Consider the following 24,301-nt stretch of genomic DNA (forward strand, 5'->3'; position numbering starts at 1 on the left):
GAGTCACTGTTTGAACTTGTTCAAGTTGTTTGGTTTGCAGGGAGGGGGAGGCAAGTTGAATCTCCTACTTACTAAACCTGTTATTTTGAAGTTATCTTTGCTGTTGCAAAGATAGTTAGTTTCATCTATCTATAAAATCATGCAATAGATCAGGGATGGCCAGCCTGTGGCAGTTAGGATGTCTCTATGTAGGGCACATATCAGATCATGCAGGGGGCAGGGAGCAGAAAGCCAAGCAGCAGATGGGGCAGAGCAGGGGTGGGCCATTATTTTGGGCAGAGGGCCACTTACTGAGTTTTGGCAAGCCATCGAGGGCCACATGACAGGCAGCCCGAAGCAGATAAATATTAATTTTCTAAATTGTTTAGGGGCCCTGCAGGCAGGATAGAATGGCCTGGTGGGCCGCATTTTGCCCACCCCTGGGGCTGGGGGAGGGGATTGGACTTTCACTGAGGACAACACAAGGATTACCTTGTGGCACATCTGCCAAAAAAGTTGACCCCTGCTGTTATAGATTGAGTACCGGTCTCAAGGAAGTGTCTTTTGGTTTTAATATGTTTGGATAATGGCTAGAATAATTCTTAATTCTAGCCTCTAGATTAGCAGTGATGATAACTGTAAATTTTCTGAGTGACAGACTTTCTCTTTTTGTTGTGTGCACAGTGCCAAATCTAAAGGGCTCCCAATTTCTCATTTGGCTCTTCTTGCCACCAGTAATAAATCAATAATTTTCAGAAGTTATTGTAAATAGACCTTGGGGAAGACAATCAAGATGAACGGAGGGAAATGAGAATAAGGAAGAAGCTTAAAGCAACAGAAATATGTACATTTTTGTACCAGGAGGATTTAATTACATTCCCCTCTCCCCCCAATGTAAATAATATACTAATATTTTGGCTCATCTGGTACAAATACCATACATCAGTCCTCGGTTTTTGTTTTTGCCTTGTCCTTTTTTTGTCAGAAATAATCTTCCACCCAGGATTCTGGAACTAAGAGCCAAATTTTATGGGAGAATTGTTGTTAATTTCCATTTCAGTAGTGTGTCAAACTCAGTAAATTGTATTTCTTTTTCTAGAAGAAGAAACGGTTTATGAAGGCTTTCTAATTCCAGAAACAAGTGGGAAGTTCTAAGTGGTGAATAGGTACAGTAAAATATAACTTATTTCTTCTTCTCCATTCCAGCTGAATTTCTCTGTATCTGTGTTAGCCATGTACCTGTTTGAACAGCAGAGCAAATGGCTTGTGGTCCTAATGTAGTATAATCGGCTTAATTGAGATAAGGATTTGGTAGCAAATTTTATTTTTTATTTTGCTTCAAGTGCAAGGTACTTCCCAAATCAAAGCGTCATAAAGAACATGAATATTTACTCTTTGGCGAGAGCGAAATGTTTCATTTGAAATCAGGGTCTCACTTTGGTAAGCACTTAGTGCATGGGAGGAGACACGGAGATGCATATTTCCAAGATGTAAATAGAAGCACCATATTCATTGAGTTTCAGAGGCCATGGCATGTACCTCTAAATCAGAAAATCTGGCCCATTATTCCTTGGCTCAGTCCTCAAACAGCTAATCCAGGTGTCTGGTTACCTGCTGTAAACATGCAGCTGAGGATGGAACAATTTCACAGTTCTCCACATAGGGAATTTATTTGGCTGGAAGGAGGGGGAGGTACGTAGAAGGGATGGATAAAGCATTCTGTCTCTGGCTCAACTTTGACCCAGCAGTTCCTAATAAGTTGGACCACTGCCACTTGTACAACTTAAATTGTGGCTGTCCTCCTGTATACTAGGTTCCGAAGACATAGAAAGTGACCTCAGTTGATTTTCCTCTCTCTTCTGAGAACTTCGGCTGCTTACAGATGTTAAAAAAAAAGAAAAAGAAAATGGTGCTTTACTTTAGACTCGGTGTACCCCTGCATCAAGCCCAGCAAATGCCCCGAAGATGCATCATGTTAGTTGGACCCAGCTTGCCCAACGTCTGTATAGATTGGTATGATTTAGTGGGGCTTTTTTGATGCTGTTTATCTAATAGGTCCTGGTAAAGGGAAGTTTTTTTTCACGTCTGCCAGCAGCCTTCCTGACTTAGACAATTCAGCATCCGCTCAAGTAGCAGATGAAATAAGATTCAAGTGCAATAGTTGCCCAGGAGTTCCCTCAGCCTGACTTCGCAGTTTTACAGTTTATAATTTTTTTCTTTCCTTTTTCCTGTTGCTAAATGGAATCTCCATAACAACGGGGGGAAACTATGTGACTCTACACCCATTACATGCACAAAATGAAGGGAACAATTTGTGGGAGATATTTCAGTTTTTCCCTTAACAATAATTTTTGTTGTTACGTGTAGTAGTAATCGGTTTTTAAAAAGTATTAGGCAGAAGTATGACTTCTTATTTTCCAAAGTTTTATGAGACAATTGGAAGAATCCTGGGGAGAAAAACACTAATATAATTAGTAGCATAAATTTTATTCAGAACTATTTAATGGTAAATTTTATAATGCAGAATTTGGAACACTCTTAACTTAGAGTTTCTGGAGGTTCAACCTTGCGAGTTTTATTTTGTGAGCAGCATCTACAGCTGAAACTTTTCTCTACTTGTGTTAGTTTCCTTTTCCACCAATGGAACTCCATCAATGGAAACAACTGCGTGAGTGAAAGCAGATTTCAAGTTTATTCACCAATCCATCATCCAGGAGTGGGTGATGAGGACTGTATGGATACAGACAAACTATAGTGCCCTGTCTCTTGCTACAGTAAGATTACTGGAGCAGACAAAAATGTTCATTTTGATACAGGCTAGCCACGCCTATGTGAGGTGTTACTGCACATTTATTTAGTACTTTTATTAGTACAAGTACCAATTATAATTACAATTAGTGGCAAATGCCTTTTTTGTGATGTTGCTGCTCAGTAGCCTAATGCTACTGTGCAGTAGCGTCACGTCCTGGTTTTTGCAACACAACGCTACTGCACAGTAATATCAGGCTACTGCATAGTCGGTGTCTTGTGTAGACGTGCCTAGTGATATGGAAATGCATTCCCATACCTTATGGTAAATAGTAAAAGTTACTGCTCCACTCACTTGTGGTTTACTCAGAAACAAATTAATGCTCATTCTGTGTTGTATCTTAAAAACCATGTAAGATTAAAATAATGTTTTGAGAGAGAGAGACTAAAAGTGTCAGCATGTCTGTGACTGGTGCTGAAAGCATGAGAATCAAAACAGAGGGCATTTCTATATTACCCCACAAGTGTAGAATAAACGAATTGTGTAAATAAAGCATGGTAGACAAAACTGGCATACTGTGCAATTTATAGTTTCTATAAACACTGTAGAGTGGAGGAAAAGTAAGCAATCTCGAATGGTTTTAGAAACAGTAATTTAAACCTTTCAACAACATGAGCAGTTTAAAGATGAAGTATAGCTATAACCACATGCTAAATTGTGTTTTTTTTTAATGAAAGCCTTTTACTTTTCCTTATTGGGGGGAGAAGTGAGACAGGTGTGGAAGTAAGTTACTATATACAAAACTGTGGAATAAAAAATCATTCACAAACTAGATTGTGTTAAAGGTGGTCTCAACAGAGATTGTAGATTCTTGTCCCATTACTTGGATTGTCTTTTGTAACACCTACATTCCTCTGGGTTAACTGCTTTTCTCAGCAATGCCCCTTCTTCCCTTTGCCATTTCCTCTTCCTTTCCCTATTTTTTGCATCTAGATAACTCTATTCCTTTCTGTTTAGTACCCCTGCTCTCTGCAAGTCCATCTGTATCTGACATAAACTGTAATCTATGAAAATTTATGCCAGCGACACTCAACTTTTTCAGAATTGGGGCACCCCATCAACACTTTTTGATTGTGATGGTATCCCCAGTTGAGAACCACTGTTGGTGCTGCCTCCATTTACCTCGGTGTTTCTCATCTGGGTGTTGCTGCATTCAGATAAAACTGCCCCGCATCTCCTGCACAGCATACCTGGGAAGGGCTGTGGCATGTGCATGGTATCTTGCTGTGTTGGGGCTCTGATCAGCCCGAAGACAGGAGTTGCCTCGTTCTGTGCAGCCTTTCCTGGTGTGGTCCCCCTTGAACTCCTCCTGGAAATAGAGGCTGAACTGAGAAGGGCTACAACCAAGTCAGCCTCTGCCTGTTTTTAGGCTGATCAGAGTCTTAATGCAGCAGGAGTGTGCACAGGGCAGTTTTACCTAGCTGCTGCTACATAACTTCAGTTGAGAACCACTGGCATATGCATTTCTGAACTAGTCTGTAAGATGCCAGCCTGCCCCACCTTCTGCCTTCAAAACCCTGAAAAAATTATTTCAAAACAAAATAACGATTAATGTCTGACAGGTGAAAAAGATGGACCCTTTTTCTGCCAGAGGAAGCAGTTCACGTGAAAACATGCCTGTCTCTATACCAAGGGTATCATAGCACCTTGAGGTGCCTTGAGATCTTTTCAAGAGTGCTACAGGGTGCCACACTACGTTAGCATGGTTAGGTGTTCAAATATGACTCAGATAAACCCAGAGATTATAAATAGGAATCCTCCGTGTTAAAAACTTTCTGACCTTTTGTGGTCTTTCTGAGTAATTTGCAACAGAATTGGTTGGTTATTATTCTATAGTCAAAAAATGAATGAAAACTAAGATGACATTTTGCAAGGAGTGCCTTTAGTCTAACAAGGAAGTGCCTTGAGTGTAAAAAGGCTGAGAACCACTGCTCTTCATATCTTTTTTTGTGTTCTTCTCTGAATTGATTTACTGTTTTGCTGTCTATGTCATTAAGCATTGATATTAAAAAAGTTTGGTCTTGAAAAACAATACTTGCACAGTAATGACTGATGGGGGGGATGCATCTGGGCAATTGGTGTTAGGCTGGAGAAGATTCTCATCTCCAGACTCTTAACCTTTCTGTTGACTGTGTACGTTGGGTACTGGTAAAAAATCATATTTAAAAATAATAAAAATATAATCTGCCGATAGTCTTGAGGGAAGCAATAGGATTACTGTGGAAGAGATCCCCTACCATGTAAGAAGTAAATGGAAGTAGAAGTAATTTATTGCAGCCTTATAATACTCCCATTTCTCTCTTGCCTTGTCCACTGACTTTGCTCCTAACAAGTCACATTAGGAGTTTTTGCTTAGGAATCTTTAATGGCTCCTTAAAAGCTTGTCAAACAGCAAGCTTTAAGTACAAATAGATGGCTCTGGAATACAAAATTGGTTGTAGCCGCCAATTTTTTTGTCTCCACAGGGTGCTCGATTATGTTGACAGAATATACCCACTATATCACGATATATATAGGTCCTAAATTAGATTTATAGGTATTATTACACTTTAGGTAGCTAGGTGGGTAAAGGAAATGCAGTTTACCCAGAATGAAGTTGTGCAGATTATTTGTGGCATAATGCATTGCAAACTGCTATTTTTAATTGTTAGGTTTAGCTTTTGTATGTCTGTTGTTTAACTTGATAGTGATAGGAAATGGAGTTAGCAGCACCTAACTAAATAATCTAACAAATCATTAACTAATCATTCTAAAATGCCTGTCTACTGTGTTCCTGGTGTTAGGAGTAAATAGTGTTTTTATTAGCCTTTCAAAAATGCCATTTGTGTGTCGGGGTGGAGATAGTCTTTACATTCTCCTGATTTTTACTCTTCCCGTTCCATCACTCTGTGCAATGTTTTTCCTATACAAAGTATTTTTTATTGTACAATATGCTACATTGACCAGCAATCTCACTGTTATGCAAGGAAGCTAGTCACTTGTTATTAGTCACTTATGTGAACACTTGGGGTATTCCTTTTTTACATGATTCTCTCTTGGAGACATTGTTCATTGCCTATTTTGTCTCTATAGCATTGGCTGCTACCAGCTCTGTTATAGTGGCACATACTAATTTCTTTAGACACAAAAATTAATGGTGCTTCCCTTGAAATACAGCATGGTAATTAAGCCAAACATATTCTTTTTTAGCGTAGGGAACTTGCATACCAGAGCCATCTTTGCCTGGCTTCCAAATGTGTGCAGTAGCAGATTAGAGTTAAGCCTCTAAACTCCCATCCTAAGACTTGAGACGTGTGAAGTGTGGGGGTTTTGTTTTGTCCAGCTATGTCTGTCTTGTTGCTCTCAGAGTTGTACTGCTTCTACTAATGCTGGTAATTTTCTTTTGTTGCATTCACATTGTTTTCCCATTTTGCAGTCAATGTGAATTTTTTGTCTATCCTCTCCCTGTTTTTTTTAATGAAAATGCAGTGAAATCTTTGAATTAAAAAAAACACAATGATGCGCTTTCACAAAGCCTGGGCTTATCCTCCTTTTTAAAATAAAAAATCTAGCGGTAATGTTGCTGTGACTGTACTATTGCTTGTCCTTAATGCTTCTTACTGTAATATTTTTCAGTACTGTAGGTCCTCCAGTGGTAGAATAAAGAAGCATGGGCTTGGCGTTTCAATTGCCAAAGCAGCTCTAGCTTACTATTAGCAACATAGGTAGCCTGTTTTGTTAGCTCTGTCTCCATGGCTCTCTTAACTGATGAGAAATAGCAAGGCTGCCAAACCCTCCTTAACTTATGTAGGGTGGCAAAGCTGGTACCAGCAAAGAAAGGTTCTGGCCTTAAATACCATATCTTCTAAAGTTATAGGAAAGTGGTCTCTTATCATGCAAAAAGTTTTGTATACCTTTGCAAGTCAGTGTTATAGGAGTTGCAGGTAGCAGTGCCTATGGTTAGGCTTGTGGCAGTTTTCCTAGTTGCTCTTTACTTTGCCAAATAACTGTTTGGGCTAAACTTTTCCATATTGGGTGTGTGTTTCAGGCTTATAGGTTTTTGTTTTGTTTTTGTTTGTTTTTTTTAGAAAGTTTTGGCTGAAATAGTTCAACTAACCTATGAGGTTTGGGAAGAATGTTTTACCTGTATTTAAACAGAGATAAAACCATTTCTGTGTGACTTGAAGTGTGACAGGGTGCTGCTGTTGTGTTCATGGTTTTGTTTCCGCTGAAAATTTACCCAATTACAATTAAGTTCTAAGTTCCAGAAAAATCAGTTGTGTACCTGTTTTGTAGAGGCTTGTTAGAATTTGGAAGCTAAATTCTCTCTAGGTTCCATCCTTATGGAGCCTCCTAGATCTGCTCTTGGGTCTTGCTGCTCATAAGACTGCATGTGGACTGTTTCCATTTAGGCATTTCTGCATCCATTCCCATGCAGTACACACAATTGTCCAGTAGGGGTGTGCAAAGCAGGCCATATTTGATTCGGATTTGACCCAATTCAGGGGACAGTGATTCGATTAGCTGATTCGGATCACTGTCCCGATTTGATTCGGCCAAATCCGAATCTGAAGATTCGATTCTGATTCTGAGAATCAGTGATTTGGCCATAGACACAGCTTTATATGTTTTTTTCTACATACCTCGAGGTACTAGGCACGGCTTGTGAACACTGAAATGGTGGAGCATCCCACAGGAGCGTAGGGGGGCCTCCCACATACTTGGTGGCAAACCTGGAAGTGGACCAGAAGTGCTTCTAGTCCACTATTGAGTTTGCTGCCAAGTTCGCTGGGGACACCCCCCCTCCCCCCCACATGGTCCCATGGGATGCTTCATCCGCCCCATCATCTCTGCATTCATGAGCCGCCTGATGCCTTGAGGTATGTAGAAAACACATATAAAGCTGTGTCTATGGTTGAATCTCTCCAATCGAATCGGAGGGTTCCAATTCGATTTGGAGAGACTAATGGATCTCCTGATTCGATTCGGATTTGGAGATTCAGCCACCAAATTGGGCTGACTCTCCTCTGAAACAAATCAGGAACCGAAGCTTCACACAGCCCTAGTGTCTAGTGTACCATGTTGGATCTCAGAAATGAGACAATGTGGCTGCCTTAGAGCCATTCTAAGCTCTAAGCATGTGTCTGTCAGCATGCCCTTAAGTTGTCGGCTGTGCACTCATTACCTCTTAAAGGCAGTGACAACTTTGCCTCATTTTTGGGAGTTGGCATATGTGGAGCAGGAGCAAGTGGAAGGAGGTATGCTTCTGCTGTGGTGGGGTAAACATGCTTTTCCTTGCCTGGGCATGTTGCAGCCAAGAGGACTGAGGGCTGAGTTGAGCTGGCCTTCGGCTGCAGTTTTTCGTTTCGGCTGCTAGTGCCAATTGTGACACAGGGCAGCAGAACTGAAAGCAGAGAGACTGTCACATGCACTCTAGATGCTCCTTTTGCTGTTGCTTGGGTAGCATAGAAGGGGTTAAGAACGGCCTCTTCAAAGTCCTGAAGGGCTGAGAAATTGGAGAGACAGAATGGAGGGGGAGGAAGGACTGAACCCTGGGGCATAGGAGTCAGGAACAGAGCCAAGAGGGTGAGAGGCAGCAGAGGCAAGAGTGGTGGCAATAAAGACTGTTGTAGAAGAATGGGAGTCTTTTAGTGGGGAGGACAGAAGCACAGAGAGAGAGAGAGGTAGGAAGGAGTTTAAGTAAAAGAGATATAATGTGGACAGGAGCAGAAAGAGACCAGAAAAAAAGTTGATGGGATACAAAGTAGAGGAATCTCAGCTGTTTCCATAGTAGAAGACCATGTTGGGGATGTAAAAATCCCAGCTCTTCTGAGGACCTATGCAAGGCAAATCATTAGTATTTCATGTGATAAAACTCCAGTGGTTTTTAGTGACTTAAAAAAAAAAGATCTGGTTAAGTTTTCAGCTAGACAGTGATGCAGGTGCTGTGTTGGATTCTAACTTACATCGGTCTCATTGGGACGTTGCATTAACTCTTTCCGTGGCCTGTCAACTACTTTTCCTGGGCACGGGCTTCCTGTCTGTTACTCTTCCATGAACGTGGCCCCTGTGCAACCTTAATTCATTCTGTTTATGCACATGAATTATATAATTAAAGACAGCTTCAGGCTATTTTTTCCATGGCTGGATGCATAATTAAAGTGGCAGAACTAAGTCTCCAGGATACTGCAAATCTGGCATTGTGCTAACTTTCAGATGTTTGGCTTTTGCAATCTTTTGTATGTCCTATATAGTCATAATGCAGTGCTGATAAGAGGTGCTGGATGAACAGACCTGGAAGCTGAAAACCTCTTTATTCACAAAATAAGTTTTTTCTAATTGCTTCCTTGCATCCCTTCACCCTAGCCATCTTGAGGGATAAAAGATAAATATCTTCCTTGTCTTCGGTGACCATTCAGTTCTTGGTCACTCTGGCACTGCTGCTTTCAGGCCTAACAATTACAGTGTTTAGATTTTTTTCTTAAGGGCATCTCTCTAGGAGAAAATGAACTAGGATACTAGATTCATTGTGTACAGCCTACCAATCATAGCATTCAGTCACTAGGAACCAGAGGCAGATTCGAACTGGTGACCCTAGGGGTGAATGTCTTCATATCTCAATAACAGTCCTATATACCATTCAGGTCTATAATTCTCCAGTTCAAGTACTGGGATTTTATTCTCAATTGTTTGTAATAAAACCTCAGTGGCTTGTAGACTTTCTCATGCTACATTTTTCCAGCCCTTTTTGAGCAAGCATTTTATTTCTGTCCTCCCCATCTCCCTTGCAGGCAGAATAAATTGATTTCTACTCCTGTTTCTTTGCCTGTGCATGAACATTATGGATGTCAACAGGAATGTCACACTTCTGAAATTCCAGCTGTACCCTAGCAAACTCCCATGTGCTCTGTTAATTGTTCCTTCTCATATAAAGCACTGTTTTAGTCAGCTGCTGATATGAGCATTATGGAGAGCTCTAACAGGCAGTCTTCACATTATATCATGTTTATTTGCACCAAAATAATGACTTTAAAATGATTTGTTAGCAGCAGAACATGTATTTTAAATTTACCTTGTGGGAAACTTTACAGAACCTGAGATTCCTTGCACTGAAGAATAGGCAGCCTAAATATTTAAAGTTGAATGTTTACTTGGGGTTTCTAGGTTGTTATGAATGTATGCTCTCAAATGTATTTTGTTTTTAGAATTAAAATTGTACACAGTGCTTAGGAATGCTGAGGACTGTGATATATCATTGAAATCAGTGCGGATTGCTGGACCTCAGCAGCTTTTAAAAATCACTCTTGTTCGATGCGTGCTCCTTCCACCCCTTCTATCCCTTGAATTATATCCAAACAGTTGTCTATTCAAACCCTAACCTGCTGTGGATGAGTTCCCAGGTGGTGAACTAGCCCCTACAATCAATTTATACTGCAAAAATAGCATATATTGGACATTTTCTGCGTACATTTTAAATAAATATATTCTGTAACTTGCTTTGTGCATTTTGTCCACATTGAGTCTTACGTAATGTCCATAAGGTTTTAGTCAGGTGCCAGTAAGTGCTGCTTATCCTCCAGCATCCACAGAAGCTAATACAAATTGAGAATACACATTGTCTTGTAGGATTGGGCCCTTAGTACAGTATAGTCTATTTTATACTTTTTAAATTGTTTCAAAATATGGCTCAAAGCAGACTTGACTATGTCTCTTACGTTAAATATTTTGGCATTAGAAATTAATTCACATGATCTACAGGTACTATATGTAAGTTCAAGATGACTGAGGATAAAATACTGTATTAACTTGAGTACAAGACAGTGCTCTCCTACCTACCCCAATCAGCAGCAGGGGGAAAAGTCACTCAACTCGCATTTGCATACAAGGAAAAATCATTAAATACATAGTCTATCTTTGAACTGCTGCTAAAAGCAGCATGTGCTCATTAATGGAAATGAACTATGAAGTTGATTAAATGCAACCAACACTGAACATGTCTATAAAGTAGATAAACTATATTGGGCAAACATACTGATGGAACCCTATCACCTTTTTGCAAATAAACAATAAATAAATAAATAAATAAATAACAATATTTATATATGTATATAGGTGACTACTGTGGTATACTTGGCATATCAAACACACACTTTGACAATTAAACCATTATAGTCCTGTTACGCAATTTGCACCATGCACCTATCACTATTCCAGTCAAAATGGCTAGCTCTCGTTGTTCTTTCAGAGCCTCTGAAAGTCTCATTGACTTTCAGAGCCTCTGAAAGTCTGTGCTAGTGTCCTCTCCACCATTTGAGGTCTGCCATTTCTTTCCCATCATCCTCTTCTGTCTTTTTGTAGTACCAGTACATTTCACACAGCCCCATTTTAATACAGTCCTTTACTGTGGGGTCCAAGTGTCTGTTTATGAGCAGGTTCCTGGCTTTCCACATGGCATACCTGAAGCAGGAGATGAACTGGTCGAAATGAGCTGTCTGGGCCCCTTGCTGCTTGGTCAAGTACTCATAGAGGACCGCTTCTGTGGTCAGGCTTCTGAATTAAACCTGTCACTGCCAGAAGGAGTACACGGACTTTCTTTCAAACCTCTCTGGCATATAGTCAGTCGCAGAAGAAATGGTCTATCACTTCTGCCCTACTACAAGGGCAGGCTAGTCCAGCCCATCTGAATAAAATATATGATAGTGCCCATTGAGTGCAGTCCCTCTCAACACCTATTCTTCTTGAAGTCATGGTGAGCCACTACATCGCATACATTTTGACTTCTTCACTACTCTAGCTGAGCTGTGCCTTTCATTCTAATTTCCAATCATTCCTGTTTCTTCATCAGTCTCAAATGTCTGGCAAACACCACTAAATGGGACCCCAAACAGTTTACCCAGAATCCCTCTGTTGCCCCCTCTCTCAGCATGTTGCATATGATTAGTATGGTCCCACCCTCCATGAGACGAAGCTGTACCAGGTTGTACCATGACTTATCTGCATATCGGTTTTTGGAGGATCCCAGGATTCATGACAAGAACACTCACTTCCAGTCATGAGTGAATTCTTTGTGTGGAGGGGGTGGGAGGAAGTGGTATCTGGAGTGTACACACATACTGAGCACTGCTGAGCTGTGGGGTCACTGACTTGAAATTCAGTTGACTCTGCTGGGGCCCAGCCCAATAAGCTATATCCTAAATGATGAGCCTATTGGCTTTGGACTTGCACAATGTATAGCTTGTACTACATATAAGTAGATGCCAAAGTGCTACTTAAAAGTATGCTTATGGAGTACCTATGCTATAACTTGCAGCAGTTTAAAAAAGCAAATTGTATCCATTGTGGATGAACTAAGTCTATAGGTGCTATATGTAAGTCACTACAGTTAGGTTTATTTCACATTTAGTGGGCGTGTCTACACGTGCACTTTAATGCACATTAGCTTATTTTTAATGCGCATTAAAGCATCACTAGGAAAACTGTATTCTTTAGTTAAAGTGCATTAAGACAGGCTATCGTGCATTTTTCTAGTACCTCGCAATGGAGGTACTAGATTTAATGCACATTAACTACAGCACGTTAATGCACATATAGACATGCCTGGTGTTTCCAGATGTGCTCCTCACTTCCACATGCTGAGGAAAGCGGGATCTGACAGTAAGGGGGAGGAGGGGCTGCAGGGGGGAGAAACTGGGGGTCAGGGGACTACCCAGATTTATCAGCCCCTCCCTCCCCAGATTTATTTCCCCTGCCGTGGCAGTGGGAAGGGGACAAACTCAAGGCAAACTTCCAATAGTTACATTCTATACCTGGAAAATTATATCAAATTTGTAAAGTTTCCATATATAGACTCTAATTATTGGAGGGATGTTTTATAATCATGGTCATCTTATGTTTCAGTAAATATATTAATTCATGGCTGCTGTGCAACCAAAACCATTTTCAGGCAACTTAGGAAAAATAAGGACTTAAAGAGTAAAGGTAACCATAAAAAAAACATTTAAAAAAATCACTAGCTCCTAATAAGAAAATAATATTGTTCCAGACTCTCCCTGTCTCATTTCATCTTCTGAGGGAGATGAGCTAATCTAAGACTGCAATCATGGTGAGCAGTAAGACTCAATTGGCACTTCCTATCAGGAGGAGATTGGATTGATAAATCTGTTTTTAGGACTTTCAAGTTTATAGGATACTCACAATCTCAATCTTGGAGACTTCTTTTCCACTAATGTATAATGATTAGTAAACGATTAATGTAAATTATTAGTAAACAATTAGTTTAAACAATGTTTCATCTGAGCAATTTATATATTTGCTAGGGTGACTGGTAGTGTCCAAATACAGAAAAGAACATTGAAAAGAGAGGGGAGAAACCTGCCTAACATTGGGGACTACCAGGTTCCTTTAGTAAGTTAAGTAAGTAATAAGGAACTTAATAAAAAGCTGGATTGATAGCTAAATGGAGCTCAAGCCTTCTGTCACTTTCCCTGTGGGTTTTTTTTTTAATATACTTCAAATAAATTACAGTATACCAGTATGGAAGTCATCTGCATTGTTACTGTCCACATGCAGTAGGCTGTGGATACTCAGCTCACTATGTGCATACTTAAGCAGAAGTCCTGAAATCATATCCAGGAGGGGGTGGTCCTGTACATCAGCACAGTAACTAGGGCCTTCACCCAGGAAGCAGTACACACAGATTTTTACCAGGAGTGGGTTTGAACCTGCATTTTTAACTTTCCAGGTTGTGGCTCTTATTACCAGGCCACAGGTCAAGCATTAGCCAGTTGCTGCTCTCACCCTTCTCTTGAAATTGAGTCCCTTCACTTTACCTTAATATTAATGGGATGAAATCAAGAACAGCATGCAAGCATCTTGGTCCTGAGAAGATCCAGGCTAGAACTCAGGCCCTTGTGGAGTCTAGTTCCTTGTTAAGCTTACGGTGACACGTAGCTTACCAAGCCATACACCTCTTGTTTTTTGTGCTATACTTTTCCAGCTCTTGGTTGCTCAGGAAGCCAGCTTCTGGAAGCATTGGAGAGCAGTATGAGCTAATACCTATCTGGTGGCTGGGTGATTAGTGCTTTTGGCTGGGAAGTCAAAAGAGTTGCTAGTTCAAATTCCATCTGTGTCAGAGGGGCCTATTGTATTAGTCAGGGACATTATTAGTTGCCCAGAACACTTTGGGGGACTGTGCTCACCCAGTTACAAAGCCATATACCTACCCAGCCAGATTGCAGCCTGTTATGCTTGCTCCATAGCTGTGTGGACACCGTGAGTCCACACTGTATGCCAAATAGTATCACAAACTGTTCTAAGTGCTGGAGAATTGCAGACAGGAGAGGAACTGCGATTTGGGTATGTAAACTGAAATAGGGATGTGCCCCTGGTGTCTGATAACCACAGCAATTTAAGTATTTTCTAAATGCTCATGATGCACAGAATAGTTTTAGCTCACAGGATCAGTGTTTGTTTTCTCAGTGAAACAAATAAAGAGGAGGCATGTGTAATGCCCACATGCACACAAACCTTGTAAGCCTTTCAGTAAATACGCAGTTTTTCTTCGTTGCACAATTCTTGCGAACAGTCGGGGCTTGTCCAAGATGTTTATGTTGGTTAAAGTAGTTAAAAATTATTCCATAGCTAGTTAAGCAAGCCTTTTTGGAAGGACAGCTAGGTAGATGAGTAAAGATATTTAGGATGCTAGTGTTCTTATAGTAATGGCAGGCAATTATATATTTTTTCTTACTGAACTTGCCTATCTCCCATGTCACTTTAATTTTAACGCTTTCCTTGTTTTCCACAGTGTTACACAGATCTCTCAGCCTCTGCACCTCCCCACCACCTCCCAGAGCTCTGCTGTCTGAAGTGGTGACTCCAGTCTGCAGTTGTTCCACTTCATACGCAGGGGCAGGCAAACTGTGGCGCATGGGCCAGATCCAACCCACTGAGCACTTTCATCCGGCCCAAGATGCCCACCAACAAACTGCCCTACCCAGGTCTTCTGCCCATAAGGCAGGGCTGCTCAGGGTGCTCGTGCCCAATGCAGGCGCCCAGTGGGGCACAGCTTTGGCCAGCACTGCATATCGCAACGAGGAGAGCAGCCTCTGCTGGGCCGTCTGTATTGCTAGCACTCCCTGCACTTGCCGGGCATGGAAAGGAAGCCCCACGTGCTGGAGCTAGCTGCCTTCCCAGCTGGGGCTGCATGGTACAAGAGGGAAGCCCTAGGTACCTTTCCCAGGGGGCAGGGAAGGCAGCCGATTCCAGTGTGCAGGGCTTCCCTCCTGCGCATGGCGAGTGCAGGGAGTGCTGGTGATACAGACTGCCTGGTGGAGGTTGTGCCCCTTGTCCGTGGTGTGCAGCACTGGCCAGAACTGTGCCTGCCAGGCATCAGTTCCCTGAGCACCTCCGCCTGCTGCTGCTGCTGTGCCATGAGGGGAATGCGGGGATCCTTACACCCCCTGCACCCTCCCTCACACCCCACAAGCACCACACACCCACACCCTACCCCCACAACCCCCTACATATATGCAACCCTCCAACATACCCTGTGCCCCCCCACACAGCCACACCCCCTCACAAACCCCCCACACGTACCCCCACACCCCCATACACACCACCATACTCACACACCCCAAACCCCACCATACACACACAGAGCCACAGACACACACACACCCCCATCACATGCACCCACGCATGTCCCGCAATATACAAGAGTAAGAATTTTTTTGAGTTATTATGCAATCATCTCCTCTATACACAGTGCAAACAAAAATCATGACAAAAATATTTTTTGTAATAATATTAAAATACATTATAGTAGGTGTTTGACTTTTAGTGTATGATTTGGTTTTTTCCTGGTTCTAAGATGGCAATCCCCTCCCCGCAAAAGGAGTATTTCCAGGGGACAAGGGATGGGCAAAGGTTAGGGATAGGACTTCCATTCCCAAGATGGTGATCAGGGGGCAGGTCAACTGTCAGGGGGCAGGGCTACCCATACGGCCATCGACAGCTCACCAAAACTCGTTAAGAAATAATTAGTCAAAATAATTGCCTGCCCCTGTCGTACAGTAATTCTAATCTTATTTCTTGCTGCTTCTCTTGTTAATTTTTCAAATGTGCTTCTCTTTGTAGACTGTAAATCTTGAGACCTTCCTTCACTGTGACACTACAGACTGTCCAGCTGACTGGGAACCTATATATTCAGCAATGTGTCATTTTAGTTTCCCATGACACTGTGTCATTTTAGTTTCCCAGGGCACTGCTGCATGCAAATCTGATGCATTCTGTGCATACTTATTACAACATCCAAAGTGTACGGCAGTGTAGAGAAGCCCACAGATTTATCTAAAAGCATTTAGTTGTTTTAGAGGCTGATTGGTACACTCATGTGTAGGTTTCTCTTTTCCCCTAGACAGTATAACTGCTGTAGGTGTAAATGCTCTCAGGTTCTTGGTAGGATATGGTTATGCTAGGAATCTTAATTGGAAGCCAGGGAGAGGAGCTCACAGAGTTTGCTGAGAATTACTGTAAAGAAGGGTGATGCTGAGAGAGCCCATTGAGAAACAGTGATGCAGAGCATAGGTGGGGCCCTGTGGATGAATGACGACTCCAGCAGCTAGAGTTGTTTGTCAGATGCCTGATATTTTTCAATGAATAACCGAATTTTTTATCTCTAGGATCACCCATTAACAGATTTTAATTCCACCACTGTCATTTTCTGCAAACAGTCTCAGATCACTTTAGTTGCATCACTGGATCACTTTTTCCCTCCTGTTGTTCTTTAGTGACCTGCAGAGATTTTTCCCAAAAGTTACATATTTGTTTATAAGAATCTGAGAAGGGAAGGGTGGAAAGGGAGGAAGCATATGTTTGTTGTTTAAAAGGCAGTTGGTGCTATATTGTAACAGTTCTCTCTATGATAACTATCTCAGGAAATTGTAAAGTGTAGTAGTGTCAGACAGAATGATAGTGTATTTACACAAATTTAAGGTGACCCTGACTTTAAGATGATTCCCCAATAATTAGATTCTATATATGGAAATGTTATAAATTTGTTGTCATTTTCCAGGTATAGAATCTAATTATTGGAGGTTTGTCTTGAATTTATCCCCTTCCCACTGCTACAGCAAGGTAAATAGTAGTTGGGGGTCAGGTAGCCCCCTTGCCCTCTTCCTTCCGTAAAGTTTTCCCCCCTGCAACCTCTCTTGCAAAAAAAAAAAATTTGCAAAAGAAAAAAAAAGGTAAAATGAATCAATTCTGGATGAACTAAATCTATACTATAGATTAGTATAGAACTGGTTCATTTTCCTTTTTTTTTTTTTTTGCAAATTGCTGGAAGTTTCTGCACAGGTACTTCATAAAGACACTTTTGAGCAGCGCTTTTATGTCTACTTATATGAAGTACAAACTATGCATGATATCAGTCCAAAACCAAAAAGTTCATGGTTTATCACACCGTTCATTGGGTTGGGCCCCAGCAGAGTCCAGAGCATGTCAAGCCATGGTGACCCCACAGTTTAGTAGTGCTCAGTATGTGAGTGTATTCCAGACAACCCCCCACAAAAGATCCATGTGCTAATTATCCCCCAACTTGTGATTGGAACTGCGTGTTCTTGTCACAAGTCCTGGCACCCTCCAGCAAATGTATATATAGATGAAGCGTGGGGCCACCTGGTCCAGTTCCACCCTATAGAGGCCAGGGCCACACATATCATATGCAACAGGCCAAAAGAGGGGGCCTTTCATCTACAAAAATGTTTGGTGACTTTTGCTAGATATTTAAGGCTGATGAAGAAGCATACAAGGAGTATATTTTTTTAAAGTATTTTGAAAGTAAGAAAAGATATGAATTGGAGTAGATTTTCATGTAACATACATGATTAACTGTACTAGGGTGTCCAAAATCCTCTTGTATGTGTAGTAAATAAAAATTATTGCTGTCAGAGTTGCTTGTTGTTGCCATAGTCTGATTTTGGAACTCTGTAATGCATGTAAACTAGTTCCTTTTTACTTTTGTAAAAGTGAACTCTGCTTACTACTGAAAAAGCATTTGTCAGAAAAATAACCTGTAGTTTGTTAAATCTTTGATCTGTTCTCCTTCCCCACCCTCTCATCCTCTTCAGTGTGGTTTAATCTCGAGACAAAGCAGAAGAATGTTCTTAAAAGACAGAAGAGTTTCTGAGACACACTGTGGAAAGAGTGGGCAGTCTCTGTATTCAGACTCCTGAAAAATGTGTGTTCCTTTGAAGAAGTAATCTATTGGAAGCATACACTTGGGAACATCGTTCTAATTTGTCTGTCAATCTTCGTTGAGTTCAGCAATATCTGTCCTGTAACCTAATTTTTGGAGTTGAAGGTTTCTTCTGCCAAACAAGTTACCTACTACAGATACCCAACTTCCATACAGCAAGGACACTTAACATGGCTCCGACTCTGTTGTTTGCAGTCTTGAGCTTATTACTTGGAGCAGCACTAGCATTTGGTCCAGTGCCCAGGATCACATGGGAGCACAGAGGTAAGAGCAGCGACTTAAGAAGAGCAATATATGCCTTTTTCATGCTGTGTTTGATTTTTATGTAGTTTCTTGAAGCAGTCCCAGGAAATTGAGGTGAAGTGGACTTTGCCATCTTGTTGCCATCCTGTCTTCCCTCTAGACATTTATAGTACTGAGGGTTTGCCTAATTGTTGGCTGTTTCATTGAAGTTTTATAATGATCAGGGCACATTTTCAAAAATTACTAATGATTTTGGGAGCCCAATTTGAGCCCATTTAAAGAGACTGACCTTCAGAAAGTGCTCATCATTCACTCTTTGAATATCAAGCCATTTGAATAAGTTTAAACTTTAGCACCCTAAACTGAAATCACTGGTCACTTTTGAAGGTTTTTGAGCTACATTTTCCTTGCAAAGAAAAGGGTCAATATACAAATGCTTACCTAATTCACAGCTTTTGTGCCCAATATGGCAACACAGCAACATTGTGAAAAGTACCTTGAAGATTCCTATATCTCTGTTTGCAATATGAAACCCCCCCCCCAGATGATTAGCTTACATATGGTATATAAAGCAACCAAGAGACAATGCTTAATCAAGCATTTTTATAGCATTAGAAACTCCTGAAAAGTCCAAGGGAGGGTAGGAATCGTGCCTTAAAGTATTTAGTCAACAAGTTGATTCAGATCTTGTTTGCTGTGGAAAAACCTACAGATCCCAGTGTACAATAATATTTTTAACTTTGTTTTGTTTAGGTTACTATTTCTTTCTTTCTTACTTGACACACTGTGGGTGTGTATACACAAGCATATGAAGGCAACACAATAAACTCTGGTGCTTATTATGCCGGAGATTATTGCTCCCAGGCGGAGCCCAGGGCTGCTCTGACCCAGCACAGCGTACTGCAGAGAGGCTGGCTGGATGGGGCACAAGGGTGCTTCAGGGTGGGGGCTAGCTAGCAGACAGCCCCTGCAGTGAAGCACCCGCGTGACCCAGCAGTCAGGTCAGTGTCCACACGTGTGCTGCTACGGGGTAAAAAATTAGTTTATTAGTTTACTTCAGCCTAATAGCTCTCCATGCGTAGATGCCGAGATGTTTACTAGCGAGCTAATAAGTCTACTTCACAGTAAACATCTCATGTAGACATGCCCTGTGTTAAGGAAAACTGTGCTCCTTTTTTTAAGAGAGTCAATCTTTGCCTCTTGTTGCTAAGCTCTTTGTGGATACTTGAATGAACCTGGATGTTGGGGAATTTAGCACCATTTAGGCCAGTGAAGTTGCTAAAGGTCATTTAGGGTGGATGCCAGATTTACTGCTCCTTCTATTCTGTGTTCAGGATTTGCGGGATTGATTAGGAAGGAAGGGTGTCTCATGTTTGTTAGCAAATAAGCAAAAGTTATCTACAGTACAGAGATTATCAGAAGTGCATATGGTAAAGGTTTCTTTGCTTGCATAATCTGAAATACTGTCCTGGACAGAAGCTTCTAAACAGATTTATTAACACTCAGGTTTATGAACAAACCTGTCCAAGTCTGTTTAGCTGTAAATCATGCCTTCCTAATGAGATGTGTGTGGCACAAGATTTTCCAGACAAAGCTTAGTTGCATTTATTTTGGTCTGTGGAGAGAACTGAATAATCAGTTCCTTGTTGTGAAGTTAGTGCCATGTTAATACTGAAATACAGCTGTTCTACATACACAGTAACTATTTTCCTTCTCCTTTCTATTTACACTTACATTCCATAGTACAACTCGAATTGTGGTGTGAATATGACACAAAGTCCCATTGATTTCAGTGGGACTCTGATCACACCCCATCTAAGTTACACAGACATGATACAATGTTAGAGTATATTGTCAGTGCAGAAGCCTCTTACTATTCAAGACCTTTTAGCAATTATTGGAATGTGTCAATGTATAGTATTGTATGCTTTGCACAACCATTTTATTTATACTTACAGTTACTCTTTATCAGTCATAAAGCCTTTGAGGTCAGGTTCATTGTTAAGTGAAGGCTTATCTCTCTCGTAATACTGTGGAAGGTTAAAATACTGTTAAAAGGAAAGTTTTGCAGGGTGGTGAGGTTTGGATGGGGCAGGGTGGAGAATCCACAGATACCCAGGTATCTTTCACCCCTTTGCTTTTGCGAAGTTAAGGGCTACTGGGGTTGTAGCTACTTTTGATCTCTTCAGTTTGTCAACCTAGGCGTATGATCAGGTGTCTAGATAAATTGACATATGAAGGGGAAATAGTTAACATACGCTTTTAGTGACATAAAAGACCTTTGTTGTGGACCAGTGTAAGCAAAGATATCAAATACTGAAGAGAGTTTCTTAATTGTAGGAAGAATATTATTGAAATCAGGGTCACAATTTAAATACACTTCTGGAAATACTCCTGTTTATTAGCAACCCCCTCTCCCCACCAGGAGAAGCTATTGTATATGTTGTATTGCCGTTGGGAAAAATAGTGTATGTAAGCATTATAGCTTTTTTAGACATAATGGCTAGGTACTGACATTCAAAAACCCCAAGGTGGAATTTTTTGTGCAAGGTGCACAGTTTTTTGTAAGCGGTGTAGTTTAGATCAGTAGCAAACAGAATACACATTCACCCTTTGTTTGGGGGAGGGTGCAAATCTTAGATTGGGTTCCACCATTTTTAAATCAGTCTGTGTGCTGAACTTCTGCTGCATTATGGGTATGGATTGGTTTTGGATCACTTATACTGGTAAAAGTGTAATGTCTGTACCTGGCCTTTGATTCTCCCACATTTTTGTAGTAGTTCTAGTTGGCAGATTGCATAAATCAAGTGGATGGTAGTGCTAATGTTGATTCATTTACAAATATAATCCCTGAACATTTCCAAGATTGTATAAGGTTGGCACCAGTATGAGCCAAGTTTAAACTGAGTGGCCATTTTGAACCCATTTCACCTCCCCAAATGCCTGTACTTAAACCCTGGTGTCACTACCACTGAGGAGAATAAAGCAGTTCACTGCAAGAACATGGGGCTATTCTCAGAATTATGTGCTGTGGCTGGAACAAATTAAGCTGGTCTCAGTGACTGGAATTAAGTCTAAACCTGTAACTATACAGAATTTCCATGCACACAAATCGGTCTAAAAATTGTGGAACACAGTTTAAGATTAAACTGGATCAATGTAGTGTCAAACTTACTTGATTTAGGTCAAACCAGTACATGGAACTTCTGTACACTTCCCCTGTGCAGCACTGGGGTTAGGAAAACCCAGTCTCCGTCTCCAGCCCCAGAGCTGCGCTTTTCACCCCCGCATCCCCTCACTGCTGTGCACCAAGCTATTTTTTGTCTCCCCGCCCCCAATCCGCCAGTCCCCCTAACCCCCATCCTGCAAGCCATTTTGGGTGCTGCTGCTTTTGTCAGCATTCATTGCTGCTGGAACTAAGTAAGGAAGTCTTAGTGGGGGTTGGGGGGAGAGCCAGATGGATGGGGGTGTAGGTTTACCTGGGGGATGTTGGGGGTCTAAAAATAGCTCCTGGCCTCCAAGCCCCCCCAACATCCTGTGAGCTCTCCTGATCCTACCAGGCCTTCCTGGACCCCAGCAACATCCCATGGATCACACCTACCCACCCATCCCCGAGATCGCTCCCACAAATCGCACCTGCCCCCCCCCCAACTCCCTGCAAGCTCCCCCATCCTGACTTACCTGATATTGGGCGGTCATTTTCAACTTATTTAACCTGCCGCTAATGCCCTCAGTCTGTGCTTAGCCAAGTTGTCCTAGTTTGGATACTAGTTTCAGGAATGTGGATAATGGTTGTTTGTTACCTAACCCTATCCTTTGTATCTAGGGTGTGTAGGCTACAACTTTTTTCAAGCATGAGAAGGGTTAACTAGGAGTTGAGTAGAAATCTGCAGTTTAAAGGCAAACCTCCTAGCATTTTGATGTTTTTGTGTGTAGTTGTGTGCATATTTATGTGTGCAAGAATATGAAATAACACAACAAACATATGGAATAGTTTGTTATATCAGAGGTCAATAAAATTTCATTTGACAGCTCAGATCTCAGATATTCATTTATACTGAGATTCATTCATACTGTATACATCAGTGCTGCAGCCTAGAGTTGCTAACTGAACCCAGGTTTTAACTAAGCTTCCTGTTGTGTTCTCCCCACCCTTCCCCAGCCAGACTGTAATATAAGATTTTATGATGGGTTTTGTTGCTTTTAAGATGTCAGTTTTCAGCACCAGCAATTACACAGATGAAAAAAAATGTTAGTAAATATTGTCCTTTAGTAATACTTTGTCAGGAATAATAATCATTTAACCTTTTATGTTAACAGAAGTACAGCTGGTACATTTTCAGTCACCAGAAGTGTTTAACTATTCAACCTTATTGCTAAGTGAAGACAAAGATGTTTTATATGTAGGAGCTAGAGAAGTTATCTTTGCATTAAATTCACTGAATATTGCTGAAAAACAGCATGAGGTGAGTATACCTTTTTAACCTCCTATTTTCCTGTTAAAAAAAAAAAAATTGTGTCCAAAATTGTTGTTGTTTATCTTTCCTATAATAGATGGTATATTTTGGGTAGCTATACTGTATATGCCATCGTTCCTATCTTTGCAACCACAAATGAGTCTTGCACATCTTTCAGTATCCTGCCACCTACATGGTTATCACCAGATTAAAATACATTTGAAAGTGGATTTGGTCTACAGACTGGCTGCCATCTTGCTGTATCATTCAGTTACAAAGCCAGGCATTGGTCTGCAAAACGCTCAATTTGTAGTATGATTGGATTCCTAGCGTGGAGCAAAATCTAGGGGGAAATAATTGCTTAATTCTCTCAAATATATTTACATATGAAGGTTTAGCTTTGGTTGGCTATTTTGATTTTAAACAGAGGAAGATGAAGGGCATGTCAGCCCTTTTTATGGTGAATGAAAGAGCCAGTGTCATAGAGGGGCCCCCAAAATCCCTCATCTGTGGGGAGATTCCTTCAGGTTTGGGCAGAGAAGGCAGGCAGGGCTGCCTTCCAACAACCCCTTTTCAAGCTGCTGCATAGGGGGTGTGTGGCTTGAATTAGAACAGGGGTGGGCAAAATCCGGCCCTCAGGTTCCCTAAAAAAGTTTAGAAACTTAATATTTATTTGTCCCTGGTTCCTGTCAAAGATGACAGGAGCTAGGGGCAGTAGAACCTAGGGGAAGCCCCGGCAGGCTCCTGCAACAGCAGGGCCTGCCTGGCCCCACCCCTCCCCAGCCTGAAGTGCCTGCCTGGGACCACGTGGCTCCTTGTGGCTGCACCAGCATGGGAAACTTGGGTAAGAAGTGGCGGGGCAGGGGAGGACCATGGGTATTGCCCCAATCCTCGGGACGGGCCTGCTCAGCTCCTCTCCCTCGGGACTGCACCAGCAGGGAGAGTGGGGAGCTGACCCGGCTCCATAGAGCCCCTGCCTGCTGGGACCCCACACTACTGCCACCCTGCTCTGGGCCCTGCCGGTGCTGGCCCTGGGACACTGGTGTGGGCCCCACACTCCTGCCTGGCTCCCATGCCTGCTCACTCCCAGTATCCCCCCCCAGCCCTACGTTACAGGTGGGGGGGCTGCGTGCAGCCCCAACCCTCTGCTCGCTGGCAGGAAACAAGCTGGTGCTGAGCATGGGGGAAAAGCAGCCCCTCCTCCGCTCTGTGGCCAGTGCCCCGTGCTGCAGCTGCTCACAGCCCGCATGGGGCTGTCCTGAGCGGGCAAAGGCAGCCCCACATGGGCTGTGAGTGGCTGCAGCATGGGGCATTGTCCACGGGGCGGGAAAGGAGCCTCTTTTTCCTGCGTTCAGCACCAGCTTGTTCCCTGCCGGTGAGTGGAGATTGGGACTGCACAGAGCCCCCTGCCTGTACCGTGGGACTGGGGGGTTACTGGGAGTGAGTGGGTGCAGGAGCCAGGAGCAGCACGGGGCCTGCACCGGTGTCCCAGGACCAGTGCCGGCAGGGCCCAGAGCAGGGTGGCAGGAGTACAGGGTCCCGGCTGGCAGGGGCTCTGTGGAGCTGGGCCAGCTCCCCCCT

At 42.1% G+C, this 24,301-nt stretch overlaps 1 protein-coding gene across 5 annotated transcripts in view; it reads left to right on the top strand.

Moving 5' to 3' along the window:
- The window catches only part of SEMA4D (semaphorin 4D), a 77,208-nt gene that overhangs the window by 8,025 nt on the left and 44,882 nt on the right, over positions 1–24,301 (top strand). For 3 of the 5 annotated variants that reach the window (XM_006022391.3, XM_006022392.3, XM_006022389.3), the window contains exons 2-4: positions 1,079–1,145; positions 17,893–18,284; positions 22,584–22,729. In XM_006022391.3, coding sequence (XP_006022453.1) covers positions 18,191–18,284; positions 22,584–22,729 — 240 coding nt within the window. In that variant the 5' untranslated portion in view covers positions 1,079–1,145; positions 17,893–18,190. Of the gene's footprint in view, positions 1–1,078; positions 1,146–13,159; positions 13,181–17,892; positions 18,285–22,583; positions 22,730–24,301 lie in introns of those variants that run through there. The other 2 variants (XM_025202661.1, XM_014519349.2) reach the window with 2 other exon arrangements.

This window comes from Alligator sinensis, unplaced genomic scaffold, assembly GCF_000455745.1.
Source record: "Alligator sinensis unplaced genomic scaffold, ASM45574v1 scaffold665_1, whole genome shotgun sequence".
Lineage (NCBI taxonomy): Eukaryota > Metazoa > Chordata > Crocodylia > Alligatoridae > Alligator > Alligator sinensis.